Genomic DNA, 15,599 nt, shown 5'->3' with positions numbered 1-15,599 from the left:
TCAATAAAAAGATCATGTAACACGAATATATGAAAAACAAACGATATTAAAGATCAATCAGTAAATTATATTTAATTATACTACCAACTCATAAAGATAGAAATGTTTATTATAACACTACAAGAAAACAGATGAATTGTCGATGGATAACAACTGTGTAATTTTTCAACAGAATATTGACGAAATACTGACAGAATTCATCGACAGAAGTGGTTAGTAAAATCTAATTACAATAGTGAACTATTGTGTTGTCCACATTTGTTGTATATAAATTTTTTCTTAAAGTTTTTTATGCCACATGCCATGATGCCTTGACCTTGATAAGAGCTATATTTTACTCTTCACAATTTAAATAAATATAACAACTCAAAAGTTTGGATATGAAAAGTTATCTTTTTACATTATAGCTCAACGATTATATCTTATGGTTAAGCCTTGACCTTGATGGGAGTTATATTTTACTCTTCACAATTTAAATAAAAAATTTAGATGCTTCATTGTAGCTTGTAGGTGATTCTCCCAAAAAAGTAGCATTTAGGTTTCTTAATGGAATTTTGTTGGTTGTTATATAAAACTTACGCATGGAATCAATCTCTGTTGTCTTAGAGTTTTTTCAAGGATCTGTATATACTATGTTATTATCGTTGATCCTTAATTGCATTCATTGTTAGTGTATTTTCAAAATAAAATGATTGTCTCTTAATATGAAAAGCTATTTTAGCTCAAAAGTTATGTTACATAAGAAAAAACAATCTTAGTTTAAAGGTTATATCATATAGTGTGACTATTGGATTGTAGGTGAGTTTTTAATGAGAATAGTTATATCTCTTGGTAAAGTGGTATGTTGAAAAAACACTTTTAAATCTAAAGGTGAAGAGACAATTGAAAAATATCACAACTAAGAAGCTTGGACATCAAAAGTTATCTTTTCATAAGATTATGTCTTATTGTATGACTGGTTGTCCTTTTATAAGATAATTATTTTCTTTTTGCTCAGTTTCGTAAGGTAATTATTGAAACAATACCTTTATCAAAGGATTGTATCTTATAATATGCAGAGGTGTTTTTAAGATGTAGAGGTGCTTCAGTGAAAGGGTTATGTTCTTCAGAAAAGATACATGAAAGTCGATATGAAGGACTTGTTACCAACTATTTTAACAAACCAAAAACAAATGAGATAAGAGCAAAAAAAAATCAAGAACAAGAGAAGTATTATGTTCTAAAAATAAATATAAACACTTGATTTCCTATCATCTACCAAAAGAGTTCAAATTTTTTATAATCTACTTACTACAAAAGGTAGTCTCTAAGACCAAACAACTTTGCAAACCTCGAGTTTGTATCTAGTGGTCTATTCTTGTAAAGTGTAAAATGAAGTTAGATGTTAACTTCATTGTATCTTTAAGCCTATTCGCATAATAACCCTTGGCATACTGAATAATGAAAGCGAAATAAGTCTTAAAAGATAGTGTCTACTGAAAGACACACCTAAATTTTTTTTTTTTAAAAACACCTTGAATGCAATTTTACCAATTTTTTGAATTCCATCTAAACCCCATTTATACCAACATCCACGTACTAAAGTAGGCAAGCATTTAAGCATTAGATGTAAATACTTGATGTTAGGCATAAGACCAACAACTAACAATTTTATGAGGTACTTTACCTAACAAACTATAATTGATTTATTCTACATCTCGCTATTAATGGCATCTAGCAAGCATACATGATCAAGGTTTGAAAAGAACTAAGAAGGGTTTTGCCTTTTTTTTTTTTTTCTAAAATGGCTCTGAGACTATATGTTGCATATAATTTGTAGTGCATTTTTAAATTTTCTTCCCAAGTTTTTTTTAGGTAAAGTACCTTCACATTCCAAATTTTTTACCGTAATTACACATAAGTTCATTAGTTTTTCAAATAGACAGTCGGTCCCAAATAAACATTTTCGTTAGATAAATAAGTCCTACAGTAGTCAACTGTCAATATTTTCATTAGTTTGATGACATAGTAATATTGTTAGGATAATTTTTCATTAATTTAAAAATTACTACTATATAAATTATATTTTTCGTTTTTAAATTTTTTCTCTCTTTTCAAGAAAATACCTTTCAACCCAGTCATCTCATGGTTGACAACACTCCCCAAGGGAGCACCAACCTGATACTTGGGGTGTGTGGCTAGATCTCACACTCCCTTAGAGAGCACTAAATGGGGTGGATCTGACATTTCATGACCAAATCCAGTAGCCAGGTGGCCGACTGATGTAAAGAAGCGCTATCAGCCAGTTTGAGAGAACGAAAAAGAGTGAAAAAAGAAAAAAGACATTTTACACATTTCATGTTTAGGCATTATTGTTATTTACGCATTTGGAAGAATATTCATTTTGAAAACTAATAGATTCGTATGTAATTATAATTAAAAGTTAGAAGTGTGAGAGTATTTTACTCTTTTTTTAAAAAAAACAAGATGTATAAGAATCTTTCATAAAATGGGGGAAAGGGAGCACTGGTTAACAAAAAGATCACTTGGCTCCACTATATACAATTTTCTCCCCAAGTTACTCTATTGTAACTATTCCCAGTGAGATGATCAAATTAGTTGATAAAGTTTAATTTGTTTCCCTCACTTGAATGCTATTGATATATCTAACTAGTTACTTTTTTGACTTTTTGGTGATTCCATAATTATTTTGGATTAATCAATATGCCATAATTAAATTAATTAATGTATCAATAACTTAATAAAAAATTAATTAATTAAATAAAATAATATATTACTAAGCAAGTAATTGAAGAAGAAATATTATTTAATTTATCAAATAATTAAATTAATTAAAGTATTAATCTCTTAAATTAAGTAATTCAATTAATGAAATAAAATAATGCATTACTAAGCAATTAATTAAATAAGTAATAATATTTAATTTCAAAAAATAAATTAATTAATGTATTAATTATAGTTTAATTGACTTAATTAAATAGTTTAATTGACAAAATAAAATTTAATTAAAGAAATAATATTACTCAGTTTTAAAAATTAAATTAATTAATGTACTAATAACTTAATTAGATAGTTTAATTAATAAAATAAAATAATTTATTAGTAAACAATTACTTAAATAAGTAATAATATTTAATTTCAAAAAATAATTAAATTAATTAATAAATAACTTAATTAAATAGTTTAATTTAATTATGTTATTTATGCCACATGCCATGATGCCTTGACCTTGATAAGAGCTATATTTTACTCTTCACAGTTTAAATAAATATAACAACTCAAAAGTTTGGATATGAAAAGTTATCTTTTTACATTATAGCTCAAAGATTATATCTTATGGTTATGCCTTGACCTTGATGGGAGTTATATTTTACTCTTCACAATTTAAATAAAAAATTAAGATGCTTCATTCTAGCTTGTAGGTGATTCTCCCAAAAAAGTAGCTTTTAGGTTTCTTAATGGGATTTTGTTGGTTGTTATATAAAACTTACCCATGGAATCAATCTCTGTTGTCTTAGAGTTTTTTCAAGGATCTGTATGTACTATGTTATTATCGTTGATCCTTAATTGCATTCACTGTTAGTGTATTTTCAAAATAAAAAGATTGTCTCTTAATATGAAAAGTTATTTTAGCTCAAAAGTTATGTTACATAAGGAAAAACTATCTTAGTTTAAAGGTTTCATATAGTGTGACTATTGAATTGTAGGTGAGTTTTTAATGGGAATAGTTATATCTCTTGGTAAAGTGGTATGCTGAAAAAACACTTTTAAATCTAAAGGTGAAGAGACAATTGAAAAATATCACAACTAAGAAGCTTGGACATCAAAAGTTATCTTTTCATAAGATTATGTCTTATTGTATGAATGGTTGACCTTTTATAAGATAATTATTTTCTTTTTGCTCAGTTTCGTAAGGTAATTATTGAAACAATACCTTTATCAAAGGATTGTGTCTTATCATATGCAGAGGTGTTTTTAAGATGTAGAGGTGCTTCAATGAAAGGGTTATGTTCTTCAAAAAAGATACATGAAAGTCGATATGAAGGACTTGTTACCAACTATTTTAACACACCAAAAACAAATGAGATAAGAGCAAAAAAAAATCAAGAACAAGAGAAGTATTATGTTCTAAAAATAAATATGAACACTTGATTTCTCATCATCTACCAAAAGAGTCCAAATTTTTTATAATCTACTTGCTATAAAAGGTAGTCTCGAAGACCAAACAACTTTGCAAACCTCGAGTTTGTATCTAGTGGTCTATTCTTGTAAAGTGTAAAATGAAGTTAGATGTTAACTTCATTGTATCTTTAAGGCTATTCGCATGATAACCCTTGGCATACTGAATGATGAGAGCGAAATAGGTCTTAAAAGATAGTGTCTACTGAAAGACACGCCTAAATTTTTTTTTTTTTTGAAAACACCTTGAATGCAGTTTTACCAATTTTTTGAATTCCATCTAAACCCCATTTATACCAACATCCACGTACTAAAGTAGGCAAGCATTTAAGCATTAGATGTAAATATTTGATGTTAGGCATAAGACCAACAACTAACAATTTTATGAGGTACTTTACCTAACAAACTATAATTGATTTACTCTACATCTCGATATTAATGGCATCTATCAAGCATACATGATCAAGGTTTGAAAAGAACTAAGAAGGGTTTTGCCTTTTGTTTTTCTAAAATGGCTCTGAGACTATATGTTGCATATAATTTGTAGTGCATTTTTAAATTTTCTTCCCAAGTTTTTTTTAGATAAAGTACCTTCACATTCCAAATTTTTTATTGCAATTACACATGAGTTCATTAGTTTTCAAAATAGATAGTCGGTCCCAAATAAATATTTTCGCTAGATAAATAAGTCCTACCGTAGTCAACTGTCAATATTTTCATTAGTTTGATGACATAGTAATATTTTTAGGATAATTTTTCATTAAATTAAAAAATTACTACTATATAAATTATATTTTTCGTTTTTAAATTTTTTTCTCTCGTTTCAAGAAAATACCTCTCAACCTAGCCATCTCGTGGCTGAGAACACTCCCCAAGGGAGCACCAACCTGGTACTTGGGGTGTGTGGCTAGATCTCACACTCCCTTGGAGAGCACTAAATGGGGTGGATCTAACATTTCATGACCAGATCCAATAGCAAGGTGGCCAACTGATGTAATGAAGCACTATCAGCCAGTTTGAGAGAACGAAAAAGAGTGAAAAAAGAAAAAAGACATTTTACACATTTCATGTTTAGGCATTATTGTTATTTATGCATTTAGAAGGATATTCATTTTGAAAACTAATAGATCCGTATGTAATTATAATTAAAAGTTAAAAGTGTGAGAGTATTTTACTCTTTTTTTTTTTGAAAACAAGATGCATAAGAATCTTTCATAAAATGGGGGAAAGGGAGCACTGGTTAACAAAAAGATCACTTGGCTCCACTATATACAATTTTCTCCCCAAGTTACTCTATTGTAACTATTCCCAGTGAGATGATCAAATTAGTTGATAAAGTTTAATTTGTTTCCCTCACTTGAATGTTATTGATATATCTGACTAGTTACTTTTTTGACTTTTTGGTGATTCCATAATTATTTTGGATTAATCAATATGCCATAATTAAATTAATTAATGCATCAATAACTTAATAAAAATTTAATTAATTAAATAAATAATATATTACTAAGCAAGTAATTGAAGAAGAAATATTATTTAATTTATCAAATAATTAAATTAATTAAAGTATTAATCTCTTAAATTAAGTAATTCAATTAATGAAATAAAATAATGCATTACTAAGCAATTAATTAAATAAGTAATAATATTTATTTCAAAAAATAAATTAATTAATGTATTAATTATAGTTTAATTGACTTAATTAAATAGTTTAATTGACAAAATAAAATTTAATTAAATAAATAATATTGCTTAGTTTTAAAAATTAAATTAATTAATGTACTAATAACTTAATTAGATAGTTTAATTAATAAAATAAAATAATTTATCAGTAAACAATTACTTAAATAAGTAATAATATTTAATCTCCAAAAATAATTAAATTAATTAATAAATAACTTAATTAAGTAGTTTCATTTATTAAATAAAATTTAATTAAATAAGTAATATTATTTAGTTTTAAAAAATTAAATTAATTAATGTACAAATAACTTAACTAAATAATTTAATTACTAAAATAAATAATGTATTAGTAAAAAATTAATTAAATAAGTAATAATATTTAATTGAAAATAATTACATTAATTAATATTTTAATAGCTTAATTAAATATTTTAATTTATTAAATAAAATTTAATTAAATATGTAATATTATTTAATTGTAAAAATTAAATTAATTAATGTACTAATAACTTAATTAAATATTTTAATTAATAAATTAAAATAATGTATTAGTAAAAACTTAAAAAATTGGTAATATTATATAATTTGAAAATAAACTGAAATTAATTAACGTATTAATAACTTAATTAAATAGTTTAATTGATTCAATAAAATTTAAATAATTAAGTAATATTATTTAGTTTTAAAAAAATAATTAATGTACTCATAAGTTAATTAAATAGTTAAATAATAAACTAAAATAATATATTAGTAAACAATTAATTAAATAAGTAAAAATATTTAATTTAAAAAATAATTAAATCAAATAATGTATTAAGAAATTAATTAAATAGTTTAATTGATTAAATAAAATTTAATTAAATAAGTAGTATTATTTAGTTTAAAAAACTAAATTAATTAGTGTACTAATAACTTAATTAAATAGTTTAATTAATAAAATAAGTAATAGCATTTAATTTAAAAAATAATTAAATTAATTAATATATTAATAACTTAATTAAGCTATTTAATTGATTAAATAAAATTTAATTAAATCAGTGATATTATTTAGTTTAAAAGAAATTAAATTAATTAATGTACTAATAAATTAATTGACAATAGCAGAGAGGAAAGAGTATAACTATTTATTGCTAGATGACTTTTAAGATATTTGTAGCTTCATAATCTTTGAGGCATTTAATATTTTCTAAAAATTCTACAAGTGCATGTTTGGCCTAACTTTTTTTCAACTTATCTATCTCTTAAAAGTAAAAGCCAGACCAAACATGATTTTTTGAAAAGCTCTTAAAAAAAAGTAGTTTTTTTTTTTAAAACAAAATTTTTATAAAAAGAGCTTAAAAAAAAACTCCAACGAGGAGTTTTTTCTTCTCTTCTTTTAAAAATACAAGAAAATTTTTATTTTTGTTCTAAAAATATCCTCATTTGTTAAAAATAATTACAATATTATCCTCTTAAAAAAAAGAAATACCTTCTATTATAATTTTAACAAAAATTATAACTTATAAAAAAAAAATTTACCAAACAACTTTAATTTAATTTTAAAAATTATTATTTTTCATAAGAGCTTCATAATAGCTTTTAAGTTAAAAAAAAAAGTCAAGCCAAACAGGCTCTAAGGAGATACTCAACGGAATTTACCGACAAATTCACACTTTTTACTGATAGAATTTGATAATGTGGTCTGCGTTCAATCCATCAGTTATTTCATCAATAACGTCCGTCGATACTGCACTGATAAAATTTTTCAACGAAATGGTTGTACCACCAACCATACCTCTAGGTGACTCATTGGCTAGTTTTTTGACAGAAAAGTAGACAAAATATTCTATTGGATGTTCTGACGGATTATTCCTTCACCGACGAAGTGGTCATTACCGACGATATTCTCAACCTTGATAGATTTTTCTATCAACATTTTTGTTGGTGAATTAGAATACCGACAAATTATAATACTTTATCGGTAGAATTTCTATTGATAAAATCCAAATTCTTGATAATGTAGGGCCATAGCACCTTAAAGTCAAGGGCTTTCTTTTGTAAAGTCGTGGGAACTTTTTATTCCCTGCTGATCAATGAAATCCTTAATTTTCAAAATAAAAATTCATAAAGATAGATATTTAAATCTTATTACGTTGGCAAGCTAATTCATGGTAGGGTGTCCAAACATGAATATTTGCTTTATCAAGAACTACCATCATCTTTTCAAAGCACTCAATGTTTCATAGACATCAAACTATACATATGCTTGTAAAACAATAAAAAAGTAAGCACAAAAAGAAGATGTCCAATATCTCAAATGTGGAACATCTCACACAAAAAGAACATGTCCGGTATCTCAACTGTGGAACACCTCACACAAAAAGAACATGTCCAGTATCTCAAATGTGGAACATCTCATATGAAACGCCACTTTTACTCTGATTATAGTTTGAAAACCCCATATTGATGTTAAAAGAAGTCCTCGTTATAATAGCTATAAAATGCTAAGTATGTAAAAATGATTTGTGTATTTTTAATCTCTAATTAATTATATATGACTAATTAATTCAAATCAAATAGTAAATGACAACCATATACGATGGATGACAGTAGCACTCTGTCAACAAGAATACTTTCCTCCCGTATAGTAAAATTCTTCACCTCTCATGCCATTGCCAAAACTTGAAAATATCCCATTTTCGATAAGAAGGAAAGTTATGAAGCCGGCCTACATATATTTTTTAGATCTAACAATTTTAGACACAATACGTTAACATAATATGAGAAGACACGGAATTAAACAAGTTTAGGTTTAGCCTTAACGTGTTTCATGTCTAATCGTGTCTGACACATTTAAGACACGAAAATTTTTGTATCTTAACGTCTCAAACACGAGTAACACGTTTAAAATACATTTAAACACGTTTAATTAATCGTGTTAATCATGTTATCATGTTTAAACGTATAAACGTGTTTAATCGTGTTATCGTGTTTAAACGTATATACATGGTACGTTTATCAATTTGTTAAAAATTAATAATCAAATATTGTTTTAGCCTTATTTAAATAATTTTAAACAATTATTTTAATAAGATTTTTAAATTTTATAAAGATAATAATGTAATTATGTCATGTCCAAATCCTAATTTTAAATTTTGTTTTGTTATATTTGATATTCTTATTATTTTGTTTTGTTATAATTTTTTTTATAATTATTGATTTTAAATTTACATAATAAAATTATATTTAATTGTAAATATTTTTATTTAATCGTGTTAAACGTCTTAAACGTGTTAATTGTGTTATTAATCTTGTTATGTCATATATTGACACGTTTAACAAACGTGTCTAAACGTGTCTTGTCATGTTACACGATTATTAAACGTATACATGTACATGTTTTAAATTTAAGACACGAATAGTATTCGTATCGTGTTCATGTTTAACCTTAATATGTTTCGTGTCTAATCGTATCTAACAAGTTTAAGACACGAAAACACGAATTATCAGGTTTAATATTTCCTTTCTTTTTTGTATATTAGTCATAATTTTAGTATCTCGATTTTTTTTATCTGATCAAAGTCTATATACACATCATGAACAGAACGTGATGAGGCAGCTGTAAAATTTGCTCTTTTTGGCTTAACCAGAATTTCATTCCATTCTTAGACAACCATTCTTATAATCGCATGACCAAATAAGTGGTCGTGATGATAATTGAATTATGAAAAATTCATGCAAAGAACGTGATGATAAAACTGCATGTAACTTTCTTTTCATTTGCAGAACTTCTTGAAGCTCCCTAGTTATCAAAATTGCATGGCCCAGACTGTAACCTAAATTTCCTAATTAATTAGCCATGGAAGCAAGATGATTTAAAGAACAAGGCAATAATTAATTCGTCATGGAAGCAAGATGATTCATAGAAAAAGCCAGTTGTCAAGGGCTAAATAAATTATTGCTATAGGCAACAAGACGATTTTCCAAATAATCAGCCAAAATCAACTGAAAGAAACAGTCTATAAAAAAACGTAGATAAAGAAATATATTTGAAGATTATATTCTTGATCATAACATTTTTGTAGTTCAAGATTTTATAGATCAAGAAAACTAATCTTCAAGGACAGAAAGTTATGAGGTAATTAGCTCCACCAGTACATGTAGCCAAACCAGACTTATCATCATAAGCGTAACTATAAGCCTGAGGGCACTGGCTCTTAAAAATATTAGAATAATTTGTGGGAGGGCAAGTATCCGGGGTACTAAAATTGCCTGTGCAGCAATACTGAGATTGATTAAAGGCCAAGCATGCGCTTTTGCAGGCAACAACGCCTCCATCAGACCCCTTAACCTGTAATTCCTGCGGGCAAACTGCATTCACATTGGCCGTGCAGCTGACAGGGGTGCAACCTCCCGAACCACCTTGTGGGGCGATTGAAAGAGGCAAGTTGAAGCCATCAACGAGGCTAACGTCGTAAAAATCTTGTCCATTGTTTGCTGCGAGGGTGAATTCTGCCAGGGATACTGGTGGGATCCCACCAGCGCCGCCGCATGAAACCTGACCAGAGGCACAGTCCCCTGTGGCACATTGGAACTTGCCATTAACGTTTGTGCATTGAGTTCGAGCCCACAATCGGCCGGACCATGTAGCTGGAACGTCTAGGATTAATGAGACTTTTGAGGCTAACTCAAAGCCCGTTGTGGATAATTGAGGTCCTGAACTTGTTAGAATTCCAGGCCAAACTGTGAAGGGGCAGTTGTTGTTTAATGTGAATGTAGCTGATTTAGCCCCTGCGTTTGATTGAACTTAATGATTAGCGTCGACATTAGACATGAAAAATCCCACAGAAAAAATTTCAAAGACAAAAACCTTTTGTAGATACCTCCAAAGAAAGAGCATCGAAACAAGAAGAGTTAAGGAAAAAAAAAATATACCAGAGACGAAGAAGATGACAGCGAGGGAGATGCCAAAGATAACCTGAGCCTCCATTATCACCACTAAAATTTCTTTGATCGTATAGGATAGATTATCAGTACTGTAGGTGTAAGTTGGTGCTCTCTGCCGTTATATATAGAGGCATGAGCTAGCCGTAGGGATAATATTTCTTTATATGGAAATAGTAAACGATATCGTCAATTAATTATACACGCAAAGGTAGATTTTCTTTCCATCTGCAGCTTATGAGTAATAAATCACCTTTGCATTTCATAGCTTTTAGGAATTTAATAATTTAATTTTTCCCGTTTTAGGGAATATCATGCCTAATAAGAATAAGAAATTTATCACACGCTTGGTGAATGAGATTTTACCTGCCCTTGCACTTGGGAAACCTGACTGGCCGATATACCATACAGAGATTTTCTGTATAAGATGGAACTTATTTTCCATATATAAGCTTTTGTTTTTTTCTCTCTCTCTTTGATTGGTTACCCATCCATGGAGGGTGGGGGATTTTCCATATATAAGCTTAATACCAATAATTAATTGGAAAAAAAAAGGAAAATTAAAGAGCAAACATATGCACAGGTGCAAAACCAGGAAAATAATTTCCAAGAAGACTTATGACTGCTTTGATTTTAAAAGTTTTTGTATATATGCATCAGTCATTAGGGTTGTCAACGGATACGGTACCCGTTAATTTCGAGATACCCAAACCCTAACCCTATAAAAAATCAAATACCCAAATCCTATTAACTACTCAAATAATTTTAAAATTACTACCTTAACCCTAATTCTAATACATTCTCACTATCCTATAATTACCCTAACTCGTTTAAAAACCTGATTAGATAAAAAAATTATTAAAATGTTCTTCATGGGTACCCAATTACCCGAACCCAAACCCATATTTATATATAATAATATTTTTCCTATATATTTCATATAATTAACTACTAATTAGATTATTTAAATTTAAATAATCAAAATCTATAAAGTGTGCTTCTAAATGAACATAATATATAATATAAATAAATATTATTTTATTGTTTAGTAATTATTAACTTATATAATCATAATTATATTCTTTATAAATGAACATAATATATAATATAAAGTGTATGTATTAAAAAACATTACAAGTTATATACTATAAAGTGTGTGTATATATATATATTCTAATTAATAATTTTATAAGTTATAACTTTTTTAATGTTAACAGAAAATAAAATGTAAATATATTTATATTCAAAGTATATATATATTAAAACTATTTCAATGTATATATATAATAGTAATTATATTCTTTATAAATAAACCTAATATATATAAAGTACAGATATTAAATGACATTACAAGTTAATTAATAATCATAATTTCATTAATTAATTTAATTAATTATATGAGTTTGTCCTTAATTACACGAAATTAAAAAAAAATAACAAAGTTTCAAAACTATTCTAATCTCATAACTTATTTTTAGATAATTAAGTGTATATATTATAAACTTATATAAACAAAGATATATATATATTATAATTAATAATTTTATAAGTTATAATTTTTATAATGTTAACAGAAAATAGAAAGTAAATATGTTTATATTTAAAGTGTTTATATATATACATACACGCTAAAAGTATTTTACTATATGTATAATAGTGTTTATAAAACTATTATAATTTTTATAATGTTAATACAAAATAAAAAGTAAATATATTTATATTTAAAGTATACATATATACATATGATAGTAATTATATTTCTTTATAATATGATATGATATTCATATTATTTAAATATAATTAATAATCTAATAATTTTTTAATTTAAATATATTAATATCATCACATTAATAATTTGAGTAACCATACTTTTTAATATATTTGTCAGCTTTTAATAAATATATTAATGTTAATTATTTTTAATTTAATTATTTAAATAGCAATAAAATATATATAAACAAATATTGGGATCGGATTCGGGGCGAGTATCAGCGTAATCCGAATATTAACATAATCAGGTTCAAGTAGCAGGTACCCAAAGAGTAATACCCAAACCCGATACGGATAGTGAAATCACTACTCCGAACCCATCCCAAACCCGATTATAGGATATCTTAACCTGATATAACTAGATCAGGTACCTACCGGTATCCTATAATAGGATACCCATTGCCATCCCTATCAGTGATGAAGATTTAGAGATGGCATATAACGTGATGAGCTAGCTGTTTATAACTTTTCGTCAGGGAAATCTGTTGCAGCGTAGTTGTTGGATTCATAAAAACATGGGAATGATCCAAGTCTCTAACTGGAATTTCCTAAAATTATTGTGCTCAATTACTAATTAGAAGATAAGCATCAGTCATGTACATTCAGAAGCACGTAATTACTAGGTTTTGTTAGTACTTATATGGAAGTCCATCACCAAAAAATAAATGGAAAGTCCATTAATTTAAGATTGAGCTTGCCAATATATTTCCTTTTTCTGCTTAATTTTAGGAGTGAAAAGTAAAGTAACACACTTGATAACCCCTTAAACAACTCTTTTAAGTAGATGTTCCTCCTACTTGAATCTCCCTTCTTCCAATATTATATATACTTTGATTAAAAAATAAAATAAAAAATACCATCAAATGCAATATAATTACTCGAAGGCAACAAATAAGTATAAGACAAACAAAACTAAACCTAATTAAAGATTTTATTTATGATCATTAGTCATGACAATTTGTACGTAGTCAAATCTTCGAGGACAGAAAGTTATAAGATAATTAGCTCCACCGGTACATGTAAATGTACTACTCTTATCATCAAAAGCATAACTATAAGCCTGAGGACATTGACTCTTAAAAATCTTTGAATATATTGTTGGCTGACATGTATTCGGTGAATTATAAGCGCCAGTGCAGCAATATTGGGGTTGATTAAAGGCCAAACACGCGCTCTTGCAGGCTATAACAGCTCCATCCGATCCCTTAACCTGCAATTCCGGTGGGCAAGCTGCATTGACATTGGCAGGGCAGCTCGCGGCACTGCAACCATCTGATCCACCTTGCGGGGTAACGGAAAGAGGCAAGTTAAAGCCATCGACAAGGCTGACATCGTAAAAGTCTTGTCCACTGTTTGCTGCCAGGGTGAATTCTATCAGGGACGCTTGGGGGATTGCACCAGCGCCATTGCACGTAACCTGACCAGAGCCACAGTCCGCGGTGGCGCATTCGAACTTGCCGTTGGTGTTTGCGCATTGGGTTCGAGCCCAAAAACGGCCAGTCCATGGAGCTGGAACATTAAGGGTTGATGAGGCTTTTGAGGCTAACTCAAAACCGGTCGAGGATAATTGAGGACCTGCACCTGTTAGAGTTGCTGGCCAAACTGTGTAAGGACAGTTGTTTGTAAATGTGAATGTAGCCGATTGAGCCCCTGCAAAAAAATAGCTTCATCAGGCATGAATTTTTCACAACTTTTTTCCTTCTAACCAATGACAAGAAATCTGTGCAATTATAAATATCAGACTTGTATACTTGTATTAATATGCTGATATTGCTTGAGAATGTGAGGACTGAATTCAACAAAAACATATGGAAAAACCAGGGAAATTATTTACCATAGAAGAAGAAAATGGCCAACGCAAAGGCAAAGATAACTTGAACCTCCATTACTAAATCTTGTTTCTTTTAATTTCTTCTCTGATGATTCCAGTGAAGCAAGCGGTGATTTATATAGGCCTAAACTTGGTGTAAAAAATGGTAACAGAGGACTAGAGATAAGCCAAACATGCTTGCATGCTCAGTCTTAACAACTAAAATTTATTGAAAGCAGATTATGTTTTACATCTCCATTTCAGTATCGAGTAAATGCGGGATTCCTTTGAGTTAATGCACCTTAAGAAACAATAAATACAACAACTAATATACATATATATATATATATATTTCATTTTACAGAACAGCATGCTCAATAAGAGAATTATATATGGCATGCTTTGTATGATTTACCTCTTAATTTACATTGCATTGTGTGCCCCGGTGTGTTGTTTGATTATATTATAAGCATCTATGGGCCTGGGGTTTTATTGATTGTGTCCGGTGGCAGTGATATGTTAGATTTTGGTATATGCGATGAGGTTCTTAAGTCTATATGCCTTACATGTATGAGCATAAGGTTTCAAATCCTCTCTTTGTTATCCTTAAGGAGAATTACTCCAGATATAAATAAAATTCTACTTTTTTTAAAAAAAAATTATTGCAACAGCGAGGTTTAGTGACTTTCAACATGAGTTTTCCAACTATGTATGCCTCAGTGTAGTTAGATAGATAAGAGATACAGGAAGAATCAGATTATTACTGCCAAAAACAACCTAATAAAATGAAGTCCTACTCTTGGATTATCCATATGTTCAAATGTAAAGTGTATTTGGATGGGTGATATTGGCAAAATATTCAAAGATTGTTGAAATGACGAAGGACAGAATCGGCATCATACTTTTGTGTAGATTACAAATCTATGATCCAAAAGTATCGCTTTCGTATTCATATAAAATTATGATGCCATTGTCTCTCCTGTTTTATCCCAACCTAGATTCCACCATCGTTTGGAATTTGTCAATTTTCTTTTCTAAACTCACATGTACAGAAGTCGACAATACTTTTTGGTGTTGTTTTCGCATCTCCATCCAGCTGGGTTCCAAGGTCTTATTCCATACGAGGTCTAACTCAAACGATATTATTAATGTCACAGAATTTTTATGTCAGATCACATCTAGAGAGAAAAATACAATATATAGAATACTGTACAGAAAAGTGGCAGAAAATTTC

The 15,599-nt window shown here is 28.2% G+C and overlaps 2 protein-coding genes across 3 annotated transcripts; both read right to left on the bottom strand.

Annotated features, from left to right (window-relative positions):
• Positions 1–9,958: 9,958 nt before the first annotated feature.
• Positions 9,959–10,834, bottom strand: LOC18598068 (thaumatin-like protein 1b). 2 transcript variants are annotated; one of them, XM_018120672.2, is made up of 2 exons: positions 10,777–10,834; positions 9,959–10,632 (listed from the first exon to the last, which is right to left on the bottom strand). In XM_018120672.2, exons 1-2 carry the CDS (start codon positions 10,829–10,831, stop codon positions 9,959–9,961), a joined length of 729 nt encoding a protein of 242 aa, XP_017976161.2. In that variant the 5' UTR covers positions 10,832–10,834. The 2 variants fall into 2 exon arrangements, with proteins under 2 accessions (XP_017976161.2, XP_088662685.1); XM_088806559.1 differs by having other exon boundaries at positions 10,780–10,831.
• A 781-nt stretch (positions 10,835–11,615) lies between these two features.
• LOC18598067 (thaumatin-like protein 1b) lies at positions 11,616–14,441 on the bottom strand. Its single transcript, XM_007027428.3, has 4 exons — positions 14,390–14,441; positions 13,531–14,205; positions 12,254–12,325; positions 11,616–11,623 (listed from the first exon to the last, which is right to left on the bottom strand). Exons 1-4 carry the CDS (start codon positions 14,439–14,441, stop codon positions 11,616–11,618), a joined length of 807 nt encoding a protein of 268 aa, XP_007027490.3.
• Between the last annotated feature and the right edge of the window lie 1,158 nt (positions 14,442–15,599).

The sequence above is a fragment of the Theobroma cacao genome, chromosome 5 (assembly GCF_053813885.1).
Source record: "Theobroma cacao isolate CCN51 chromosome 5, ASM5381388v1, whole genome shotgun sequence".
Taxonomy (NCBI): domain Eukaryota; kingdom Viridiplantae; phylum Streptophyta; class Magnoliopsida; order Malvales; family Malvaceae; genus Theobroma; species Theobroma cacao.
This window is presented reverse-complemented; position numbering and strand designations above follow the sequence as displayed.